Source organism: Rana temporaria, chromosome 3 (genome assembly GCF_905171775.1).
Source record: "Rana temporaria chromosome 3, aRanTem1.1, whole genome shotgun sequence".
NCBI lineage: Eukaryota > Metazoa > Chordata > Amphibia > Anura > Ranidae > Rana > Rana temporaria.
In genome coordinates this window covers 103,911,502-103,935,196 of record NC_053491.1, presented here as the reverse complement: position 1 = coordinate 103,935,196, position 23,695 = coordinate 103,911,502, and the positions used below count along the sequence as shown (strand labels likewise).

Here is a 23,695-nt window from a genome sequence, read left to right as displayed (position 1 = left end):
CTACTCATGTTAGAGTTTTAGCAATAACCACTGATATGATTGTCAGTCACATATCTAACAAACATTTCACGCAGAAAGGGACAAGACCATGCAAAATAAATAATACATTCCTAAACAACTGACCAGTAAAGCAATTTAGGAAATGTTTAAATAATTGTAATAATTAATTAAATAATATATTTTTTTTAATGAATCTTTTACCATTACTTGTAGAATAATAGCAGTAGGACCATTCTAAACTTGTATGTTATTTAGTCCACATAAATGAACAGTACAGTAGTGCAATCTAATAGCAGTAGAAGAAATATCACAGACCATCCATTATTCCGATATTAATAATATGATCCTTTGCCAAAAAATATTCCTGATTACTAGCTTCCTAAAATAGTCATATGTGTTCAAGGAATTTGAATAAACCATTATATCATTTTTTCCAAGAACACAAAACATTTCCTTGTTTAGCTGAAAGATTTTGTGACCGTTACACGTTAATGTCATCTATGCAGTGAAACAAGGAGATAATGGACTTACAGACATCAGATGATACAGAGAAATACAACTGCATATTGTCAACATATTGATGAAAACAGATACTTTTAGATTAATTTGGGTAATATAAGCTTATGTACATTAACTGAGAAATGGCATACAAATTAGGCATTTATGCAATTTATAAGATATTGCAGAAGTCTTAGAAATTTAAATACGAATTGCAAAATAGGTTTACAAAGCTTACATAATACCGAGGCTAGAAACCAAGGGCCAAATCCTCAGCCAGGCGGCGTAACTTAACTTTCAGCAGTTAAGTTACACTGACTTAAAGTTTTTACCTAAGTGCCTGATCCTCAAAGCACTTACGTAAAAATTTCAAGCCGTGTAAGTTAAGTGCCGCCGTCGTAAGGCGTTCCTCCTCTCCGGGGGGCGTTTACAATTTAAATGAGGCGCGCTCCCGCGCCGGCCGTACTGCGCATGCGTGTGACGTCATTTTCCCGACGTGCATCGCGCGAACGTAATTGACGCCGGGCGGCTTTGTGGATTGCGACGGGTGAAAAAAAGACGCGCCGGGAAAACAAATAATTATAAAAAAAAAAATGACAGCGTCGCTCGGCATGCATTCCTGAGGGAGAACTCCATGCCAATTTTCAATGAAAAAAACGGCATGGGTTCCCCCCCAGGAGCATACCAGGCCCTTAGGTCTGTTATGGGTTGTAAGGAGACCCCCCCTCCGCCGAAAAATTGACGTAGGGGGTCCCCCTACAATCCATACCAGACCCGTATCTAAAGCACGCTACCCGGCCAGCCAGGAAGGGAGTGGGGACGAGCGAGCGCCCCCCCCCTCCTGAGCCGTGCCAGGCCGCATGCCCTCAACATGGGGGGGTTGGGTGCTCTGGGGCAGGGGGGGCGCACTGCGGGCCCCCCCACCCCAGAGCACCCTGTCCCCATGTTGATGAGGACAGGACCTCTTCCCGACAACCCTTGCCATTGGTTGTCGGGGTCTGCGGGCGGAGGCTTATCGGAATCTGGGAGTCCCCTTTAATAAGGGGGCCCCCAGATACCGGCCCCCCACCCTAAGTGAATGGATATGGGGTACATCGTACCCCTATCCATTCACCTGTAGGCAAAAAGTAAAAGTTAATAAACACACAACACAAGGCTTTTTAAAATATTTTATTATTCTGCTCCGGACGCCCCCCCTGTCTTCGTTATTAGCTCAATTACCAGGGGGGGCTTCTTCTTCCACTCTCCGGGGGTCTTCTCCGCTCTCCGGGGGTCTTCTCCGCTCTCCGCGGGGGGTTTCTGCTTCCGCTCTCCGGGGGGGGCTTCTCTGGACTCCGGGGGGCTTCTTCCATCTTCTCCCCTCTTCCGCTCTTTACTCGGAGAACCCCGGTTCTTCTGCAGCTCTCCGGTGCCTTCTTCTTCAGCGCTGGCTGCCTGCTATGTTTGTGTGTTAGCTCGATTTCTAACAGGCAGCCGGCGCGGTCTTCTGTGACGTCATCTTCTCTTCTGGTCTTCTCCCCTCTTCCGATGTTGCCTCGTCGCCTGTTGTCGCTGTAATGATGGAAGCGCGCCTTGCATCACATTTATATAGGCATCACCGTCCCATCATGCTCCGGTAGGTACCCACGTGGTGGGTGCACGTGGGTAGGCACCCACCACGTGGGTACCTGCCGGAGCATGATGGGACGGTGATGCCTATATAAATGGGATGCAAGGCGCGCTTCCATCATTACAGCGACAACAGGCGACGAGGCAACATCGGAAGAGGGGAGAAGAACAGAAGACCCTGACGTCACAGAAGACCGCGCTGGCTGCCTGTTTGAAATCGAGCTAACACACAAACATAGCAGGCAGCCAGCGCTGAAGAAGAAGGCACCGGAGAGCTGCAGAAGAACCGGGGTTCGCCGAGTCAAGAGCGGAAGAGGGGAGAAGATGGAAGAAGCCCCCCGGAGTCCGGAGAAGCCCCCCCCGGAGAGCGGAAGCAGAAACCCCCCCGGAGAGCGGAGAAGACCCCCGGAGAGCGGAGAAGACCCCCGGAGAGTGGAAGAAGAAGCCCCCCCTGGTAATTGAGCTAATAACGAAGACAGGGGGGGCGTCCGGAGCAGAATAATAAAATATTTTAAAAAGCCTTGTGTTGTGTGTTTATTAACTTTTACTTTTTGCCTACAGGTGAATGGATAGGGGTACGATGTACCCCATATCCATTCACTTAGGGTGGGGGGGCCGGTATCTGGGGGCCCCCTTATTAAAGGGGACTCCCAGATTCCGATAAGCCTCCGCCCGCAGACCCCGACAACCAATGGCAAGGGTTGTCGGGAAGAGGTCCTGTCCTCATCAACATGGGGACAGGGTGCTCTGGGGTGGGGGGGCCCGCAGTGCGCCCCCCTGCCCCAGAGCACCCAACCCCCCCATGTTGAGGGCATGCGGCCTGGCACGGCTCAGGAGGGGGGGGGGCGCTCGCTCGTCCCCACTCCCTTCCTGGCTGGCCGTGTAGCGTGCTTTGGATACGGGTCTGGTATGGATTGTAGGGGGACCCCCTACGTCAATTTTTCGGCGGAGGGGGGGTCTCCTTACAACCCATAACAGACCTAAGGGCCTGGTATGCTCCTGGGGGGGAACCCATGCCGGTTTGGAATTTACAAATTGCCGTGGAGTTCTCCCTCGGGAATGCATACCAAATGCCGTCGCTTGAATGGGCCTTTACAAGGTGTGACTAACTTTACACTTTGTAAAAGCAGCCCTAGTTTTACACCAGGCAAACTAACACTTACGGCGAAAAAACTAGGCACAAAAGCTTTGAGGATCGCCCTAAGTGCTAATTTGCATACTAACAGAGGCATTTCGACTCGAAATGCCCCCAGTGGCAGATGCGGTACTGCATCCTAAGATCCGGCAGTGTAAGTCCCTTACAGATGTCGGATCTTCTGCCTAACTTAGGAAAACTGCTTCTGAGGATCAGTTCCAAAGTTAGAACCAGAGATACGACGGCTTACGCCGGAGTATCTCTTCTGTGGATTTGGCCCCAAATCCACATTTATAATGACTTTAAAGCGGAGTTCCACCCAACAACGTAACCTCCGCTTTTCGGAACCCTCCCCCCCTCCGGTGTCACATTTGGCAACATTCAGGGGGGAGGGGGGAGCAGATACCTGTCTAATACAGGTATTTTGCTCCCACTTCCAGGCATAGATACCCGAGCCACCCGCGGGTATCTACGCCACTTCCTTCGCCCCACCGCTGTCTTCTGGGAGACACACAGGTCCCAGAAAACAGCAGGGACCAGTGGGATCGCGCAGCACGAGTCGCGTATGCGCAGTAGGGAACCACGAAGTAAAGCCACAAGGCTTCACTTCCTGTTCCTCTTACCGAAGTTGGCGGCGGCAGCACCTGATAGCTTGGCTTCGGGTGCTGACATCGTGGGTGCCCTGGACAGGTAAGTGTCCTTATTTTAAAAGTCAGCAGCTGCAGTATTTGTAGCTGCTGACTTAAAGCGCAATTCCGCCTTTTTTTTTTTTTTTTAAGTCCAATAGCTGTAAAGGCAGGCATATTCCCTTTACAATGCTAGATGGACGAGTGGTAATCACATTTTGAGAGTATTCACTATATTTTTCCTTTATTGGCACAAATAATTTTAGCACTACAAACAATTTGTCGGTAGATAAGAACTGATGAAATCTGATATGGAAAAATAATCTACTTTATTAGCAAAAATATTAATAATAATAACTTTGATTTTTTTTTAAGTTTGAGTCAGATGTATGAAATTTGATTTCCTATGATGCTACATTCCTTCTCAGTAGATATAAAGAAATTACAGAATGAACTGATGGCTTTATGCAGGGCTTAACATCCCTTTTCAGTTTTAGAATGATAATTACATTCTGCAAGAGCATTAAATGTACCTAATACAGAAGCCTAACTACCAATCAGTGGTATTGCCTCATTATTACTATGAATTTAGTCAGTCAAAAATTGACACACACTCACACACCACTGCTACTCTGCACAGTCTGGCAGTTGACAACCCTATTTCCCGATTCAGCTTTGCAGCCTCCTAGGTCAGTTCTTTACCTCTAGCTTGCTGACTGGAACTGAGCCAGATCATTCACAATGCAACCTAGGCAGGACGCTTGGGCCAAGCTACAACCTACTTGCTTCTGTAATAAACAAGGACACTAGCGATGGGTTGTGCACCTGCCTGTCACTTCACAAAAGAGGATGCACTTCTAGGTAGGTGTTGTCTGATGAGACCAGTGGCGTAGCGTGGGTTAGGGATGAGCCGAACACCCCCCGGTTCGGTTTGCAGCAGAACATACGAACAGGCAAAAAATTTGTGCGAACACCGTTAAAGTCTATGGGATACAAACATGAACAATTAAAAAAAATGATTTTTTTTTAAAGGTTAATATGCAAGTTCTTGTTAAAAAATAAAAATGTTTGGGGACCTGGGTCCTGCCCCAGGGGACATGTATCAATGCAAAAAAAACTTTTTAAAAACGGCCATTTTTTCGGGAGCAGTGATTTTAATAATGCTTAAAGTGTAACAATAAAAGTGAAATATTCCTTTAAATTTATACCTGTGGGATGTCTATAGCATGCATGTAGAGTAGCGCATGTTTCCTGTGTTGATAACAGTCCCTGCACAAAATGACATTTCTAAAGTAAAAAAAGTCATTTAAAACTCACGACTATAATGAATTGTCGGGTCCCGGCAATAAAAGTCATTGAAAAAAACGCCATTACCAGGCCCTTTGGGTCTTGGATGAATATTAAGGGGAACCCGGAACCAAAATAAAAAAAATGCGTGGGTGCCCCCCCAAATTCCATTACCAGGCCCTTCAGGTCTGGTATGGATATTAAGGGGAACCCTGCGCTAAATAAAAAAAAATGGCGTAGGGGTTCCCTCCAAAACCGTACCAGGCCACATGCCCTCAACATGGGGAGGATGTCCCCTGCCAGGTTGCGTGCTCGGATAAGGGTCTGGTATGGATTTTTGGGGGGAACCCCACGCCATTTTTTTTTATTTTGGCGCAGGGTTCCCCTTAAAATCCATACCAGACCTGAAGGACCTGGTAATGGAATTTGGGGGGACCCCCACGCATTTTTTTTTATTTTGGTTCAGAGTTCCCTTTTATATTCATACCAGACCCAAAAGGCCTGGTAATGGACTGGGGGGCAACTCATGCCGTTGTTTTTCAATTACTTTTATCTGTATTGCCGGGACCCAACAATTCATTATAGCCACGGGCAGTTTTAAATTACTTTCTTTCCTTTAGAAATGTCATTTTGTGCAGGGACTGTTATAAACACGGGAAATATGCACTACTTTACAGGCATACTATAGACACCCCCAGGTACGAAATTTTAAGGAATATTTCACTTTTATTGTTTCACTTTGAGCATTATTAAAATCACTGCTCCCGAAAAAGCACCAGTTATTAAAACTTTATTTTGCATTCATACATGTCCGCTGGGGCAGGACCCATTTCCCCAAACACTTTTTATGACAATAACTTGCATATTTTAACTTTTAAAATTAGCACTTTTGATTTCTCCCATAGACTTTTAAATTTCGAATTTGCCGTTAACACCCCAAATTGTTCGCTATTCGGTGAACGGGTGAACAGCCAATGTTCGAGTCGAACTCATGTTCGAACCAAACCTAAAGCTTATCCCTAGTGTGGGTTGTCAGCGCCTGGGGCAAGGCAAGTCATTTGTTCCCCCTAACCCATAAACTTTTAGATACCCCCACCCTGATCACATCCCCAGATACCTCCCCCACTCTGATCACACATTTCAGATACACACCCACTCTGGTCACACCCCCAAGATTTCTTCACTCTGATAACACCCCCAGATACCCCCCTTCCACATTCCTTCACCCTGATCACACCCCCAGATTTCCCTTCACTCTGATCATACTACCAGATTCCTCCAATCTGATCACACCGACAGGTCCCCCCCCATCCCTCCACTCTAATCACACCTCCAGATCCCCCCCACTCTGATCACACCCCCAGATACCGCACCCCATCACTCAGCTCTGATCACACCTCCAGATACTTCCACTTTGATCCCACCTCCACATACCCCACCAGATCCCTCCACTCTGATCACACCCCCCCAGATAACCCCTCGCCATCACACACACAATCCCCCCACATGTCACAGGCCCTGCAGCACCAGGGACAGCAGGGTTAGCTGAATATCTCCAGCAGGACCTCCAGTGGTGGCGGCAGCTGCAGCAACCAGCAGGGAGCCTCCTCAACTCTGACCTCCTCCTCGCTGGCACCCCCAGCCGAGCCGGGGATATGCCCACCACTCTGTCCTCCTCTGCATGCTTGAATCCATTCCACCTGTTTTTTTTTGGTGACAGCAGCTAAACAGCAGGTAAGCTAAAACCTCCATATTGCACCCTCTCTCCCACCATGTGCAGCATGGAGATCTTATCAAGTGGCTGGGGATTTGGATTTTACTGATCCCCCCCCCCATGCTGCCACCCTAAGGTCTTAAAAAATAGGCCTTAGGGTGGCACCGTCCTGTCTACGCTCCTCTAAATCTTGCGCCTAGGGAGACCAGACCGGCTGCCCCCACGCTACACCACTGGATGAAACCGTTATTGCCAGTAGAGACAATGCATATGAGATAGCTTTAGAATGGAGTGGGGTGCCAAAGCTTCTACCTTTCCGCCCAATCTGCCCTAATTTGTCTGCACTGGACAAGGAATCAGTATCAACACCCGACTGAATAATAGTCAAATGAGCAGGAAGCTGATAAGGGAAGTTGTAAGGAGACACATTTAATTTAAAATGACTATACAAAGACATTTAGAAGCTATGTCTCAGTTTATAAATCTGTATATATAAATATATAATTGTGGAAGGTACAATATGCAATTTATTGGATTGAGATATTCTATTCTCTGAATCTCAGGACACACTTAACAACAACGGTGGATTCATTTCTCAGAGTGACAGCTGGGCAGATCCTGAGAGAAATGAGACCGGTGAGAGCGTTAGACTCTTTGCATGTGTATCTATTTCTACTTTCATGGTGTTCCTCATTTGTGTTGTTTTACTGCATCTTTAATTTAGAGGTTAATCTTTCCTCTGTGTTAAGAAAATCAGTCAGCTTCGAATGGATTGATCATATTCCCTCTTTCTGTGATGACACATCTCTTCCCTAATACCATATCTCCTTTTGCTTGGACATATCTCTAGCTATTTGAACAAAACTGCAGTCTGCATGCGTGTCATTTCCAGAAGCTCTTTCCCTATTTTCATATCATTTTGTATATTTAGTGTTCCTCTGTAAAATTATGTATTAATACATCTTCTTAAATCTACAGAACTGGTATCTCATACCCAGGTTACTCAATGCGACATTGACTCTCACAAAGAAGCTGACAACAATGAAACAGAGCTGGAAAGGGAAGAAGACATTGATTTGTCTAGGTTAGCACCTGAAAGCAATCACCATTCCAGCCATGTTGACCCATGGCATTCAGGTGCTGGATTTAGGGTATCTACACCACCCCAAGAGAATGTGGAGGATCTAAGTCCTGATCAGAGAGAGAGCACAAGGGGTCATCCATCCAATTCTTCCAATGAAACTACATCTCCATCTTCAGATCCTGGTATTGAGGCAGATCTCACCAGTAGAAATCGATTTATGCCACCTGGACACAGCATCCAGGATCTAAGCTCTCCTGGCTCTGATTCAGATATAGAAGGAGAAATAGAAGCAGCTTTTGCTTGTGAGGGTGGAAGGCTTGTGGGCAACATGATCTCATCAATATCAGAAACAGAGCTTGATTTGACTAGCGAGTCAAGCAGTGGACGGTCCTCTCACCTCACCAATTCCATTGAAGAGGCTAGTTCCCCAACCTCTGATCCAGAACCAGATCCAGTGGGAGAAGGAGGCCTTCAAGGTCTAAAAGACTCTATTTTGCTTGATAAGGAAGATGAGAGAGGTCCTATAATGATGAAGCCTGAAGAGAAATACAGTACATGGCACATAAATGAAGAAAGTTTGGGCCGGGTGGAAGCTGATAAAAATAAAGAACGTAGTCTGGAAAGTATTCGAAGATCCTTTTACTTACCAGTTGGTCCCAAGATATTGCCAGAGACAGATGTAAACAGTGAGTATGACTCAGACTCAGAATCTGAAGCTGATCTGAGCGAAGATTCAGATTCTCCTTGGCTGCTTAGTAATCTGGTTAATAAGATGATTTCTGAAGGTTCATATCCTATAACCTGCCCAGATGAATGCCTTCAGAGGCAGACAAGCCCATCCTGTGACACCCTTTCTCCTGCCTCTGAGTTAGATCATGAGACTGTTGGACAAGAGATAGATGCTGACCTTTCTACCCCCAATGATTCCCCAAAAGAAGTGGCCGAAGAGCAACAGAGCATAGAGCTGGTGGATATGGAGACTCTGCAACACTCCCTGAGCCATCATGGTAGAGAAGAAAGTGGCCCTGGTTTGTATGTCCTACATGATTCACGTGACACTGTTACTCCAATCTTTGAAGGACTTCCCCGCCATCTGGAGGAATTATCTCATACAGCTAAATGTCGTTCTCAATCCCCGGGGCATCAAATTGAAAAGAAACCTTGGTCTAGGACAGAAGAAATTTTACAGGAACAAAGGGATGGCTGGGATATTGACCGTGACTTGGATTCTGGAATTCTGGAAGATAATGATCTTTGTGATGATCTCTGTCAAGAAGTGGACCAAAATCAGCCAACAATGGACATTTCAACAGCTAAAACGAACCGTGGCTTTAACCTACAATATTCTGTTGAAGATGATGAAGACATTCCTTACTACAGAAGCCTGAAGGGTTCTCCCTACCAGAATTGCATGGACGAAGAATCTTTTATGGAGAACCATACAGCTGAACCACGGCTTCTGGATGACTCTTTGGCTTATGATTCAATGAAATACACACTGGTGGTGGATGAGCACACTCAACTGGAACTGGTTAGCCTTCAGAGATGTACTTCAATATTAAGTGATGGTAGTGACCTCTTGAGAGCTTGTGATAATTGTGATTTGGAGGAAGATGAATTTGGAGATGAAGTTGAAGTTCAAGAACACGAATCTTCATCAGAAGACTCATCACCAGAGCCCAATATGCCTTTTTCCAAGAAGTTCCTCAATGTCTTTGTAAACAGCACATCACGGTCATCAAGTAAGTTTTTTTTTTTACATATAATCTGAATACTTGCTATCCTTTCACACTTTTTTTTCCTTAAAGGAGTTGTAAAGGAAACATTATTTTTTTTGCTGAAATTACTGTTTACAGGGTATAGAGACATAGGGCCAGATTCACAGAGAACTTACACCGACGTATCTATTGATACGCCGCGTAAGTCCTCGGATGCGCCGTCGTATCTATGCGCTTTATTTAGGAAACAAGATACGCCTGAATTTTAGCTTGATACGACCGACGTAAGTCTCCTACGCCGTCGTATCTTGGGTGCATATTTACGCTGGCCGCTAGGGGCGCTTCCGTTGATATACGCATTGAATATTTAAATGACCTAGATACGCCGATTCACGAACGTACTTGCGCCCGTCGCAGTAAGCTACGCCGTTTACTTAGGGCGTACGTACGGCGTAAGTTTACCCCTCATAAACCAGGGGTAAGGCATGTTAAGGTATGGACGTCGGAAACGTCGGAACAGCCGTCGTATTTTACGTTGTTTATGTAAGTCGTACGTGAATGGGGCTGGGCGTAGGTTACGTTCACGTCGTACGCATTGATCCGTTGTATCTTAGGGAGTATATGCAACGGGATTCAGAGCATGCGCGCGCATGCGCCGTTCGTACGGCCATGCATTTACATGGGGTCACGATTCATTTTAATACAACACGCCCACTACCTGCCTACTTTAAATTAGGCGGGCTTACGCCGGCCCATTTACGTTACGCCGGCGTAAATATGGGAGCGAGTGCTTTCTGAATACTCAGCTTGCCTCTCAATGTTACGTCGGTGTAGCGCATATGAGATGCGCTACGCCGGCTCAAATATACGCAAATGTACCTGAATCTGGCCCATAATAGTTAACTGATTCCTTTTAAAAATGATTAAAAATAGATAAAAATCAATCATATAATGTACCTACAGTTTCAGTTTCGTTTTTGCATGTTTCCTGCTTCTCTGCTGCACAGAGCCAATACAGGGCAGTGATGGTTTGGAAAACCAAACTGATTGGTGTTGAGGGGTTTTAGACACACAGTTATCACACCTCCTTGATTAGTGACCACAGAGAGAAAGCTCCCTTTCATCAGGAAACAGACAACCAGGAAGTGTTCAGAACAGAGAAGGATTAGAGCAAAATGAACAATGAGGACATGAAACCAGGACTGCAGTAAGGTAAAGGAAGCTATTTAGCTAAAAAAAAAATCCTTTAGTGACCCTTTAAATTTTTACTGTAGAGCTATGCATAAGCCACCAGATCCAAGCTACTGGTTCACAGAAACAGCGAGTAGCGGTGCTGTGATGGTTCACTGGTCATTGTGCTGTTTTTATGTCCTGCAGATTCATTAATCTAATGAAGCAAAAGGAAGTGACTTAGTGCAAATTCTAATTTTGGCTTTCAATCAGAACAAGGTATCATATTGGGTGGTATGGGTTTCTTTACTTCAGAAGTTAAAGAAGTTTTGTATGTTACGGCCTAGCAATATTAAAGTCAGCCTTCTACTATAACGTTTTTTTTACCAGATGTGTAAAAGTTATAACCTCTGTCAGGTTTTATAAATGTCTGTGCATTCATGGGGGTGTTTTCTCGCATAGGGGGTAGAACTGTAACAGAAACATTATAATGATAGATCTCCTTTAAACCCTATCAACCCTATCAACTTACACTTGCCAAGCCCCACCTCTTTCTGACAAGATTCAAAAGTTAGGTATGTAGAAGATTCTGATGTTACAGCAATGTTCTGGGATGATATAAGGTATTGAAGCCTATCACATGTAACTTAGGCCTTAAAGTGATTGTAAAGGAAAAAAATGTATTATAAAAAAACATGTTATACTTACCTGCTCTGTGCAATGATTCCTCCTCTTCTCGGGTCCCCCACCTGCGCTCTGGGCCTTTCCTCCTTGTCAAGTGCCCCCATAGCAAACTTCTTGCTGTGGAGGCACTCGTGCGTTCTCGCTCCCGAGCTGGCTCTCTGCGACCATAACACACAGAGACTGTGCCTCAGCCCTGCCCCTCACTCCCCCCTTACTGGCTGTGATTGACAGCAGCGCGAGACAATGCCTCCTGCCAGAGCCAGGACAAGGACATTTAGCTCCCAGGGCAAAGATGCCAAACTGCGCCCCTCCCCCCTTTAGGTTTAACAGCCTTGTAACAGAAGCAATTGTCACAAGGCACCCCCATCCCTGCAATAAATCATTGCGCCCAGGGCAGCTTCCCTCTTGTCCACCCCTTGTCCCAGCCCTGCTGTTGCTTCTTGGCCAATCAGGAGGGAGAGACCCAGGAGAACCTCGGGACTCATGCACATCGCTGGTGTGAGATCGGGCTTAGATAAGTATTAGGGGGGCTGAGAAGAAAGCTACACACTGAAGGTTTTTTACCTTCATGCATAGAATGCATGGAGGTATAAAACCATCAGCCTTTACAACCACTTTAACAAGACACTTCTCTTTAACAAGACACTACATTTTAGATACCCGTTAAAACCAGTACATTATCTATCTCCCCCACTCTTCAGCATAACATAATTTGTTTACTACTAAATATCAGCATTTATAATGCAAGCCTAAAACTGCTACATGATTATCATAAGGACATAAATCACATTCACTACAGCAAGGATGGTAATGCCTGATTTCTAAAAGGGATTTGCCCACTTTCAGCATCACTTGCAGTGATTAGACTACATTGGGTTTCCTTGTAAGCAATAACACGTGCTTCCAACCATTGTCTTTAAAGCAGAGTTCCACCCAAAAATGGAACTTCTGCTTTTCATGCTCCTCCCCCCCTTCGGTGTCATATTTGGCACCTTTCAGGGGGAAGGGGGGAGCAGATACCTGTATAATACAGGTTTTTGCTTCCACTTCTGGCGATAGATCGCCGCAGAATCTGCACCATGTCCGGCACCTCCTACGCCCCCCTGCTGTCTTCTGGGAGACACATAGATCCCAGAAGACAGCAGGGATCAGTGAGGACGCGCAGCGCGACTCGCGCATGCGCAGTAGGGAAACAGGCTATGACGCCGTAAGGCTTCACTTCCTGATTCTCTTACTGAAGATGTCGGCACCTACACTCGGGAGCCGAGGGACAGAACGGCTTCGGGTGAGGACATCGCGGGCGCCCTCGATAGGTAAGTGTCCTGATATTAAAAGGCAGCACCTGCAATATTTGTAGCTGCTGACTTTTGTTGTATTCCTTTTTTTGGCGGAACTCTGCTTTAAGAAAAAGTATTACACTGCACATGTGCAGCACTGACTGGTGTTAGAGGCACAAAAATGGACCTGAGGATAGACCGATGTCTTTCTGTCTATCATTCCTTTTGAATCACATAATGTTTAGGTCAATGTGAAAGCAGGCAAAGAAAATACCTTTTAATCTGTCTGTGAACTTGGCCTTACAGGTTTCTATTTTCCAAACCATGTTTTTTTGGGTGTTTTCCATAGGCACTGAATCATTTGGACTATTCTCTTGTGTTTTAAATGGAGAAGAGCGAGAACAGACACACCGAGCTGTTTTCAGGTGAGACATTCTTGCTTTTAGTGCAATGTTGTTTAGTTGTACAAGGAAACAACTGCTTATTGCTTTTTTATTTCAAATATGGTCCTACTAACATTTGAATCAAACTATAAGGGCATGATGAGCTGGATGTTTCTTGTGAACTTGTTTCACTCCCAAACCATTCTGAATAAAAATACGTGTCAGCACTGTGTGGTACCTACATGGAGACCCCAAATCCCTCCTTTGCACTTCAAAGTATTCAGATCACCAAAAACGGCGATTCTAAATACTGTTTTTTTTTAAATGGCGACTTTGGCAGCCGAGTAAACCAAAAGTTATGTCATGACGTCACTTCAGTGTTTACACATAGGAGACTGGAAGGAAGCAGTTTTTGGCTTCCTTCCAGTCTCACTCTAGCCAACAGAAGTGCCAGATCGTGGATCGGGTCTCCCGTGGGATGGGAGGCCCAGGAAGAGCTGCGGGAGGGGGTGACGTCCCATCCTGCTCCTTCGGGATAACAGCCGAGCGGCTTTTAGCCACATCGGTTGTTAACCCTGAATAGCCGACCAGCCGCTCAGAAAAACGGCAGCTGCATGCATCATCCCAGTATAACCCCTTAAAGCCGAGGCCGCATATGTGCGTACGGTCGGTGCTAAGGGGTTAAGCTCTTAAAGCATACCCATTTTTCCTCAGTGTTTTTTATTCTTACAATTTTAGCCCATTTAGTATCTTCCAGCAAGGATCGTAGTTTAGGGAAGTTGACTAGTTTTGAAATTCAGTGTCGTTGTATTCCTCTTATGTTTCCTATTTGTGTGATTTATGCTGAAACTTATTGACCTGTGATCGCTGTTTCCTAAATTGCCCCATATTTCCACATCCGTGATCAGGTCTGTATTGTTGGTAATCAGTACATCTAATTTCTTGTTGGTGCATTTACCATCTGACCCATGAAATTGTCCTGCAAGACATTTAGGAAATGGCAAACTTTATGCGAATGCGCGGTTCCTTCCACCCAGTCTATTTCTGGATAATTAAAATCTCCCATTATAATGACACTTCCCATCCTTGCCGCTAATCCAAACTACAATAGGGGGTCCGCCTCCCCTCCTCCCTTTGGTTATGGGGCCTATAGCATACTCCCAGTATTAATTTCCCCTTAGTAGCTCTACCCATAAGGATTCCACCTCTTCCCTTGCTCCATTAGTGATGTCGTCTCTTTACATTCACTTGTACATCATTTTTGATATACAGGCATACCCCCTTCCCCTTTTTTACCCTCCCTATTCCTGTGATATAGGGAATACCCTTGTTCTTAGGTTTAAATAGCCCTTGAAAACATGTATATCCCCTGGACTAAAGTACCCTCTAAAATGTAACCATCCACTCACTGAACACTTAATACCTTAAGCCTAACTTGAGCCTTTAGTTTCCTTACCACGTAACCCTTAAAGTAGAACTAAAGTCCACAATGCTTACCTTTCCTTCAACAGTGTAATGTCCTGTGCCATCATCTTCTTCCCAACTTCTTCAAGGTGCTAGGCTGTGACTGTCTTCATTGGCCGACGCAGGACAATGTCTCTCCTGTGCATGCACAGGGGTTCAGTCATCCCAGCACACAGGATCTGTGCCAGAATGTACACTAAGAGTACATTCAATAGAAGACTGCATGCAGGCAGGTTGGGTTATTTTTATTGCAGAAGAGAGATTTCACGGCTTCACTGTACTTGTGGAATCCTTGCCCTTAGACGTGGCTCCATTTGTTGCTAGGATGCTTACAGTGGTCTGGAGAGTTATGATAACTAGCTAGAATCTGTAGCACCAAGACTCTTCCACTCTGCCCTCTCCCTGTGACAGCAATGGTAGAGCTGGCCCTAATCACAGGTGTGGGTGTCCCCCAAGGGGGGACACAAAGAGCTAGGAGATTTTCCTGGTTGTCTCTAGTGGTTAGAGTGAATATGACTCAGTGGTTAGCAGTAATTTAATGAGTGACAGGAGAGCAAATACTTCCATTCCTACAGCTAACTACTTCATTGGAAGCAGTAAGGCATCTACTGACATCTAAGTGACCAGAAGTGATCTACCTGGAGAACTATGACCTGGGCTGTAGCTATGGGCCTGAACATAAAATACCCACAGGAGAGAATACCTTCACACCTCTATCAAGAAGTCAAGCTGATGCTAAATCAGATGATGCAACAAGGAATACTTGAAGCAAATAAGAGTGCATGGGCAGCTTCAATTGTCTTGGTGGGGAAGAAAAATCGCACACTCCACTTTTGTGTGCTGTCACCACAAGGAATGCCTATCCTCTTCCAGGTATTGAGGAATTTCTTGCTCCCCTTGGATAGACCACATTTTTCTCAATAATCAATATCATCGATGGCTATTGGCAGATCCCTGTCACCAAGGTAGAATGGCTGAAGACTGCTTTCATTATTCCCATGGTGTTGTGCCAGTTCAAAAAGATCCCATTTAGGCTGAACGACATGCCTTCCACATTCCAGAAGTCAATTCAACTCTGCCTTGGGGACATAAACCTGGAAATTATCCTGATTTATCTATATGATGTAGGGTTGTTTTCTTCCACATTTGAAAAACCATCTTACACACTTAAATGCTGTGTTGGTCTGGCTACACAAGAATGAGCTCAAACCCAAGAAATGTCATCTATTTAAATGTGACATTGAGTTCCTAGAACAATATTATCTCTAGATAAGACATAGCCTCTAATCCTGAGAAAGTAATAGCCATACAGTAATGTAGGCCCCCAATGACCATGACTTTTCTGGGACTGGCAGGATATCATAAGCATCTCATAAAAAATAAAAAAAGAAGCGCTTGCCCTAATGCAATGAACTTCTTTAATGATCAAAGATAAAATGACACATAAATGCACTCACATGCTCCAGGAATGACCCCAAGCTTATCACACACGTTTTGTAAGAATCCACCTCCAGAGCTTATGATATGGACACCACTGGATATAATCCACTTAGCTATGACTCCTCACCTTGTGCCTGTGTGTTGTAAAGAAATATGAAGAGCAGAGAGTCAACCACAACAGCGGTATATGTTTGGCAGCCACCAGAAATTCAGAGGACCAGCAATCATTCAATAGAGCAACGTTCCCCCGAAGAAGACTGTGTGGTTGCCATAGTTATAATATCAGAACTATGGCAACATACACAGCCTCCTTTGGCTCATAAAGAAGTTCATTGCACTAGAGCATGTGCTTCCCATTGTGTTTTTTTTATTAGACTGTCCACAGTCCTTGTTTAGACAATTAAAGGGATGGCTGCAAAAACCCTGATATAGTAAAGGATTCAATACTGATTCAGTTCTTTTTTTTGTTTGACCACACCTGAGCGCGAGAGTGGGATTAATGGTAAGCTGTAAACATCTCATCAAGCACTATGCCATGATTCAAAGCTCCCGCACGTAGGGTTAAAGGTTGTTGGATGAAATGCAATAAGGTTTGGTACAGCAGGAGGTGATTGACTTTTTTAAGCAGCAGTTTGTGTTGGCTCCCATGCTTGCTCACTACTTGCTAAGAACTGACGCCAGTACTCAGGGCCTCTCACAAGTACAAGGCAGCCAGGAGAAGATCATCACCATGCCAGTGAAAGCCTAAATGCAACCAAAAGGAACCCTGCAAACATCAGCTCCTTCAAGCTGAAGCTCTTGACCTTGGTGTGGGCAATCATATAACACTTTGCTGAGTACCTGGCAGAAGCCAAGTTTAAGATGAGGATTGGTAACATTCCATTGTTGTATCTTCAAACAGCTAAACTTGGGAAACTATAAACTAAGGTATCCACAAAACATTTACAGTGTGTGGGTCTCTTCTAGATGGTGTAAAAAATCCTGTTGACACTGTGTGGTCTGTTCATTGTCAAAGGGTACTGAGACCCAAATTCCACTTCTGACATGGCACACACATGACCCACTGGAAGTAATGATCATCGAAATTCTTTCTCTCAACATATCTGAAGACGGATACCTTCACATTCTAGTTATGCTGGACCATTTTGCCAAGTTTGTGGTTGCGGGATCATTTTGCCAAGTTTGTGGTTGCAGTACTATCTCTTGACCAAGACGGTCACCCAGGTTTGTCATCCTTTTGGCTGTCCACAGAAGATACATTCTGTTCAAAGACCCTGTTTTGAAAGTGAAGAATGGTGCCACTTACTAAGTATTAGAAAATTGTTCACTACTTCGTACCAACCACAAGGCAATGCGACATGTGAGAAGTTCAATTGCACCATATGTTCATGAGAAACTAAAGAATGGAACCCATAAATTAGCATTGTCATCTGGACTATGCAGCACATTGACAGGCCACTCAACCTACCATGTTATGCCAAGCATACCATGTTATGCTTGGCTATACTCCCCTTGTGGAGCCCTCCGACCATCCACTGAGGTGTCTTAAGCCAGACACGTCACCTCTTGTCATGCTGGATGTAACCAAGACTCAACCTCTTAGGCCTCGTACACACCAGCGGACAGTCCAATGAAAACGGTCCGCCGGACTGTTTTCATCTGACATGTCCGCTGGGAGATTTCAGGTCTGATGGTTTTTACACACCATCAAACCGAAATCCGCGCGGACAGACAGCACGGTGACGTGTCCGCGCCGTCACCACGACAATGACGCGGCGACGCCGGAAGGTCAAAGCTTCCACGCATGCGTCGATTCACTTCGACGCATGCGAGGGATGGCGGTCGATCGGACATGTACGGACGTGTACAGACGACCGAACATGTCCGACGGACAGACTTCCAGCGGACATGTTTCCTAGCATGCTAAGAAACATTTGTCCGCTGCAAAACGGTCGGCTGGACAAATGTCTGCTGGAAACCTGTCCGGTCGGCCATACACATGTCCGAACATGTCTGCTGAAACTGGTCCGCGGACCAGTTTCAGCAGACATGTTCGGTCGTGTGTAGGGGCCTTAGGAGCTCAAAGATACCTAACTTAGAGAGACCCCCTGTACACTTTGTGCAGGATGAATTTGAATGATCTGCAAAGATACCAAGGGACAGCAAGTTCAAATAGGGTAGAGTATAATGGACTGTTACTTACCAAGCTTAGATGCAGGCGCTAGTCACTTCCATTTCCTACAACTCCTTGGGTTCCTAGATACTTACAGGGATAACAAATTCCTTAGATTCTCTCCCTTAACAACTTATAAAGACCACACCTGATGAGCCAAAGGTAGCTTGGCAAGTGATCTGAGGCCAAGTGAGCTTCTCTCCACTGTCAGAATGAGCGTGCAGGCAGCCAGGAAGGCCTGTAGCTTCTCTGAAAAAAAAAAAACAGTTTCTGTGGGGAGCCCTTGCCTAATTGCTACCAGAGTGTGGCAGTTTCATTGGGTTTGCACTCTGTCCTTGGATCCCTCCAGCTATTCACTGGTTTTACTGGAGCTACCCTGGACCCTTGAGAGGAATTTGTATTATTTTGCATTATACGCATGCTCTTTGCCATCCTGAAATAGTTTTGTATTATTTCTTCTAACTTGCAACTGTAAGTTAACCGTAAGTTAAAGTTATTTTCTGTCTGATCGTTCAGCCAATTAATTATTCAATTAAACAATTAACTTGTGACCATGTACACATCAGGTGCACAGCCAATATGGTTCATTAAACTCTGCAAACACTATCAGGGCATCTCAGCTTGTTGGAGCTTGAACTAGAATGGCTTGTAAATTAACTTATTGATATTAGTAATCTCACTGATGGACATTATGGTTATCATAATAAAAAATTCTAAGTACAAGGGGACCGATTTGTAAAAAGTGTTGAAAATATGTCTATGTTATCTGTCTAACCAATGTTAGGTAATTAGTCTAATGAAGATTTGAAAGTAAAAGCTGTAATTTGATTTCATTGTACCAACAACAGGAATGACGCACACTGGAATACAAAAATATATTCTTCCCTTATTGAAGTTCACCTTTTCAGAAATCTAACACCGTACACCCTCCCCACGCCATCCCCATGTTGTACTTCCCTTGTGATGAGCTGTCAGTGCCCATTCAGCCAGTGCACTGGTTTGGGGATTTGAATTCCCCCCTTTTTTCCCTCTTCTTTCTGCAGAGCTTCACTCTGATCAGTCCCTGAAGCACTGCAGACAGACAAGGGAGAAGAGCAGGGATTGCTGCACCAGCTCTGTGGGCATTGACAGCTCATCACTCATGAAGGTAAGTTCAGCGTCCGGGGCGGAGGTGGAGAAGGTGTATGGTGATAGTTCACCTTTTTCATTTTTTTTTAAAAAGGTAAACTATCCCTTTAATCTAGCCAACACCTGAGATGTAATGGTGGAGTATGGAGCCTTATCTTAATTGAAGTGGCATGTTAAATATTTGACATTGGGTGGCATTTGATTTGTTGCCATGGGCAGTACATACAGTAAAGTATATTTTCTGCCTCCTGATTCCATAGATCAGACCCAAAGCCAAGTTACATATTCGTTATAGTATGAATTGTTTTAATTATTTAATTAATTGTTTCATGGCATCAGTTTAAGCCGTGTTTGAGATTATTCAGAATTTATGAGACTTGTAATTAATCTCCTTTTAAATTGGGTTTGACCTGCTGCAAGCAGGTTTTGAGTTCCCATATACTTTTATGGAAATGCAAAGCATGCTTCAAGTAAACAAAAGCCCGCCGACACGGGCCCTTAAACTAGCCACATAGCTTTAACTTCTGCTTTTTGTGTCCTTGCTACTTAGGTTTATTCCTCGTCATGAAGATGAGCTTGAACTAGATGTTGATGACCCATTACTGGTGGAATGTGAGGACGGTTCTTGGTGTCATGGCTATAACATGAGAACGGGAGAGAGAGGAATTTTTCCTTCATTTTATGCCCATGAGGTTGTCTGTCCTGTAAAAGAGAATGTTGGTAAGCAACATTTTTTTTTTTTAACAAGTGAAGTGATCTGCATAGTGTACATAATCTTATTCATAGGGTCTAGGGTGTGGTGGTAGATTGGGGACTGAAGAATCCTGGGGAGCTGACCACTGGACCCTGGAGTGTCCACCGAAAAAGAAAAGACCGGGAGATAGGAGAGCCCTTATAGTGTAGTAGATTAGTTCAGAAACAAAAATGCTTCCACAATAAAAGGACAAAGGGTCAAAAGAGACTTACAACTGCTAAGACTGCGATCACCTAGCAAGGGGGAAGCATGCAGCCTTTCGAATACCTGTCTCCACACATGGTCGGTGTGGTCACTCACTGTTTCTCCAGCATTCCCATCCTGAGTGCTTTGTGGTATTCTCCGGTGGATGAACGGATAGGTAAGAGTCAGTGGAAAAAAAAAAGCTCATTGGCAGAAATGCTCAATGTGGTTATTCAAAAGGATAGGCATGAGTCATATACTTTAGTAAAACATCCAACTACTTTATTTTACCAAATAAAAATAATTTTGTGCCTATAAATTACCACTTCCTCAGATCAAGGTGATAAAATTGGTGTCTAGATTTAGCTGGTGGTGTGTGCCACTAGAGAAATACTCTATCAGCCACTAGATGTAGAGTTTGTGGCAATGATGTCATCTAGGTGGATCATATGTAGAAGGAAGTGTCAATTTAAAGCTACAAAACACATTTTATTCTGTGAAATAAAGTAATTGGACGTTTTACCAAAGCAGATGATTCATGCCTATCCTTTGAAGAACCACATCAGGCGCCTCTGCCAGTCGAATTACCGACATAAATTTTATTTTTTCTCACTGACTTCTTACATAATCTTATTAATGTGTTTTTTATTAAAAAAAATATTTGCGTGTATTATTTGTAAATAAATATATATGTAAGAGGCACCCATATTTGCCCATTACATACACAGGCTATAATACCTGCTTGATAGCCCTGCCCACATTGTATGTGTCTTGCTAATCCTCTTTGTTCCTTGGCAGTCTGAAATAACTCAAAAAGACCCACATTATGGTAAAGCTGATATTTCCAGGGCCTGGTGTTGGCTATAGAGAGTCACCTAGACTATTTTATAAGACCTTTGGTAGAAAAATATAAACAGTGAAAGTGAATACACAGAAGGTGAAACTTCAAATACCCTAGCATTAATAATGTTAACAGCTAAAAAAAACATAACCATTTCATTCTATACGCTAAGCTAACTGAACAGTCATTAAAATTCCCTTCTTCTTTAGTAAATCAGCTCCAATTTATTTTCACTAAAATATACATTATATTATGCTTGATCTTAAAATCCATTTATTGTTATAGGAGAATGGATGTCATTTCTTCTGTGGGAATGACTAGCCTATTTTTTCTAGCACTTTTTTTCCCCCTTCATTTAATACTCTTCTCTAAATCACTGCTGGAGCTGGACTCTTTATTTGGAGCGTTTTGGTGTGACCATCCACAGCTTGACTTTTGGAGTGCTGTGTTTGGACCCCCAACTTCTGGCATTGGGTTCCTCGTAGGGCACGTTTCAGACTCTTGCCTTGTCTCTAATAACTCTTTTGCAAGTAGGCCAGTCAGGCCAAGCGCCAGGAGCTCATTTACCTAGACTGCAGCACACCCACTAAAGCAGCTGACATCTGCAGATGGCAATCATTTTACCTGCATATACCAGAGTCTATTCCACCGTCCAAGTTTTCCTTTGCTCAGTTGAGTGTTGCCAGTTCCTCTGCCCTTTCTGCTGAGGTTTTTATTATTGTTGTGCAAGACTTTATGACTCAAATCACCCAGGTATTTACTGACTTTGACTGCATAGGCCATAAGCCATGTTCTGTGCTTTTTCCTGTAGATTTTCTGGCTGATTTACCCATGGCTTTAGCGAGTTCTGAGCAATTGCCACAAAAACTCTTTCTCTGAATCGTTCCAGTCTTTGACTGCTGAGAATGCTTCTGAGAAATCAGTCAACTGCCATAACTCCCTAGTTGAACGAGACAGTTTCCGCTCTCATCAATGCAGTGCTCACTTCTCTAGAATTAGAGGATTAGCCTGTTGTTTCTACCAGTGCTATTTTCAGCATTTGCTGTGGGTCCCCTGCCCTTTCAATTTGTTGGTCCTTTTATTCTGCCTCTTGTCTACACATCCGGTGTTCACCAAAGTGCTGGCCCTACTACTTATTCTACTACACTCTACTGGGATCCCCATTGTGTAATACTTAGATGAATACTTAGAAGACCTCCTGTTGAGGAAACAGCCAGAGAAGGCTCTGTTGGATAATGTTGCTTTAACCATTCAGACATTACAACAGTTCAGATCCTTAACCTAGATACAGCTGAGGCCAGATTGTTTCTCCTTCAGGAGGAACGTCAAACTCTCCTAGGTTTGTACTTGTCCGACTCTTGGCTTTTGAATGAGAGTCCTGAGTCTGATGGAAATCCCCTGCGGGGCAGTCCTATTTGCCCAGTTTCACTCCAGACCTCTACATTTGATGATAACGTTTTGTCAATCTGGGACAAATCTGTCCAGTTCCCAGACAGACTAATCTGGACCAGGTTGTTTCTGGTTTTGTGGTTCAGAAATCCGACTGTGTGGTGTCCTGAGAATCCTTTTAGAGCAAGGGGACTTGGTCATCTGATGAATCTAGTCTCCTGATCATCATCCTGGCAATTTGGCTGTCCCTGCACTGTTTGACCAGTTATCCAATCAGTCACAACAGTGGTGTATATCAATCATCATGGAGGAACCAGAGGTTTTTCCATGGCTCTAGGTAGAGGTAGAGGCCAGAAGCAGCATTCCTGGCCTTCAGGTTCAACAAAAAACTGCACATGTTTGTATCTAGACACAGGGATCCTCTTGTGTATGTTCTGGTGACTTTGTGGACCCAGTACACACTGATTTATGCCTTTCCTTCACCCTAAAATTTCTTTCTCTTCTGCTTCCCATGATCAAGATGGAGGGCTTTCTGGTGATCCTCATTACTCCAAACCGGTGCATGCAGATGTGGTACTGTGACCTGATAAGACCCTCTCCTTTCTACAGCTGGGTCTGGACCAGTGTTTGGCTCTCAGTACTACCAAAGATCATGTTGATGCTCTTGCTATCTTGTTTCAGAGATCATTGGCCTCTCACTCTGCAGGGAGTCTCCCATGTAGCTCCCCCTTTTCATTCCTATGGGATTCCATGGTTCTCTCTGCACTTCAAAAATGGTGTTTGAAACCAATTAGAGGAATTCTTCTCTGTACTCTCACTGACTAGGTGGTATTTCTCTTAGACATTACCTCTTTAAGAGGAGTGTCTGAACTGGTGGCCTTATACTTTAAGGAATCCTTTTTGGTTTTACATAGGGACAAGGTGGTGTTGAGGTTGAGGACTTCCTTTTTATCTACCTACAGAGGGGTACCGCCGCACCTGTAGGGGGCCTGGACACACAGGGGGGCCTGGACAGGCGGGGGGATCCGTGCAGAAGGATGGGAGGACAATTACAGAATAATGCACTGTGTCTCTCCCTACAGTAGCTGAAAGTCGGTTTCTCCCCTCTTCCTACCGCCATCTTTCAGCTGCTGGAGGAA

General features: G+C 44.5%; 1 protein-coding gene across 1 annotated transcript in view; it reads left to right on the top strand.

The window, feature by feature from the left end:
• MAPK8IP2 (mitogen-activated protein kinase 8 interacting protein 2) overlaps positions 1-23,695 on the top strand; it is an 84,758-nt gene that overhangs the window by 49,141 nt on the left and 11,922 nt on the right. Inside the window, exons 4-7 of the mRNA XM_040343147.1 lie at positions 7,432-7,504; positions 7,847-9,694; positions 13,151-13,226; positions 19,940-20,109. Of these exons, the coding sequence (XP_040199081.1) occupies positions 7,432-7,504; positions 7,847-9,694; positions 13,151-13,226; positions 19,940-20,109 (2,167 nt within the window). The remainder of the gene's footprint in view (positions 1-7,431; positions 7,505-7,846; positions 9,695-13,150; positions 13,227-19,939; positions 20,110-23,695) is intronic.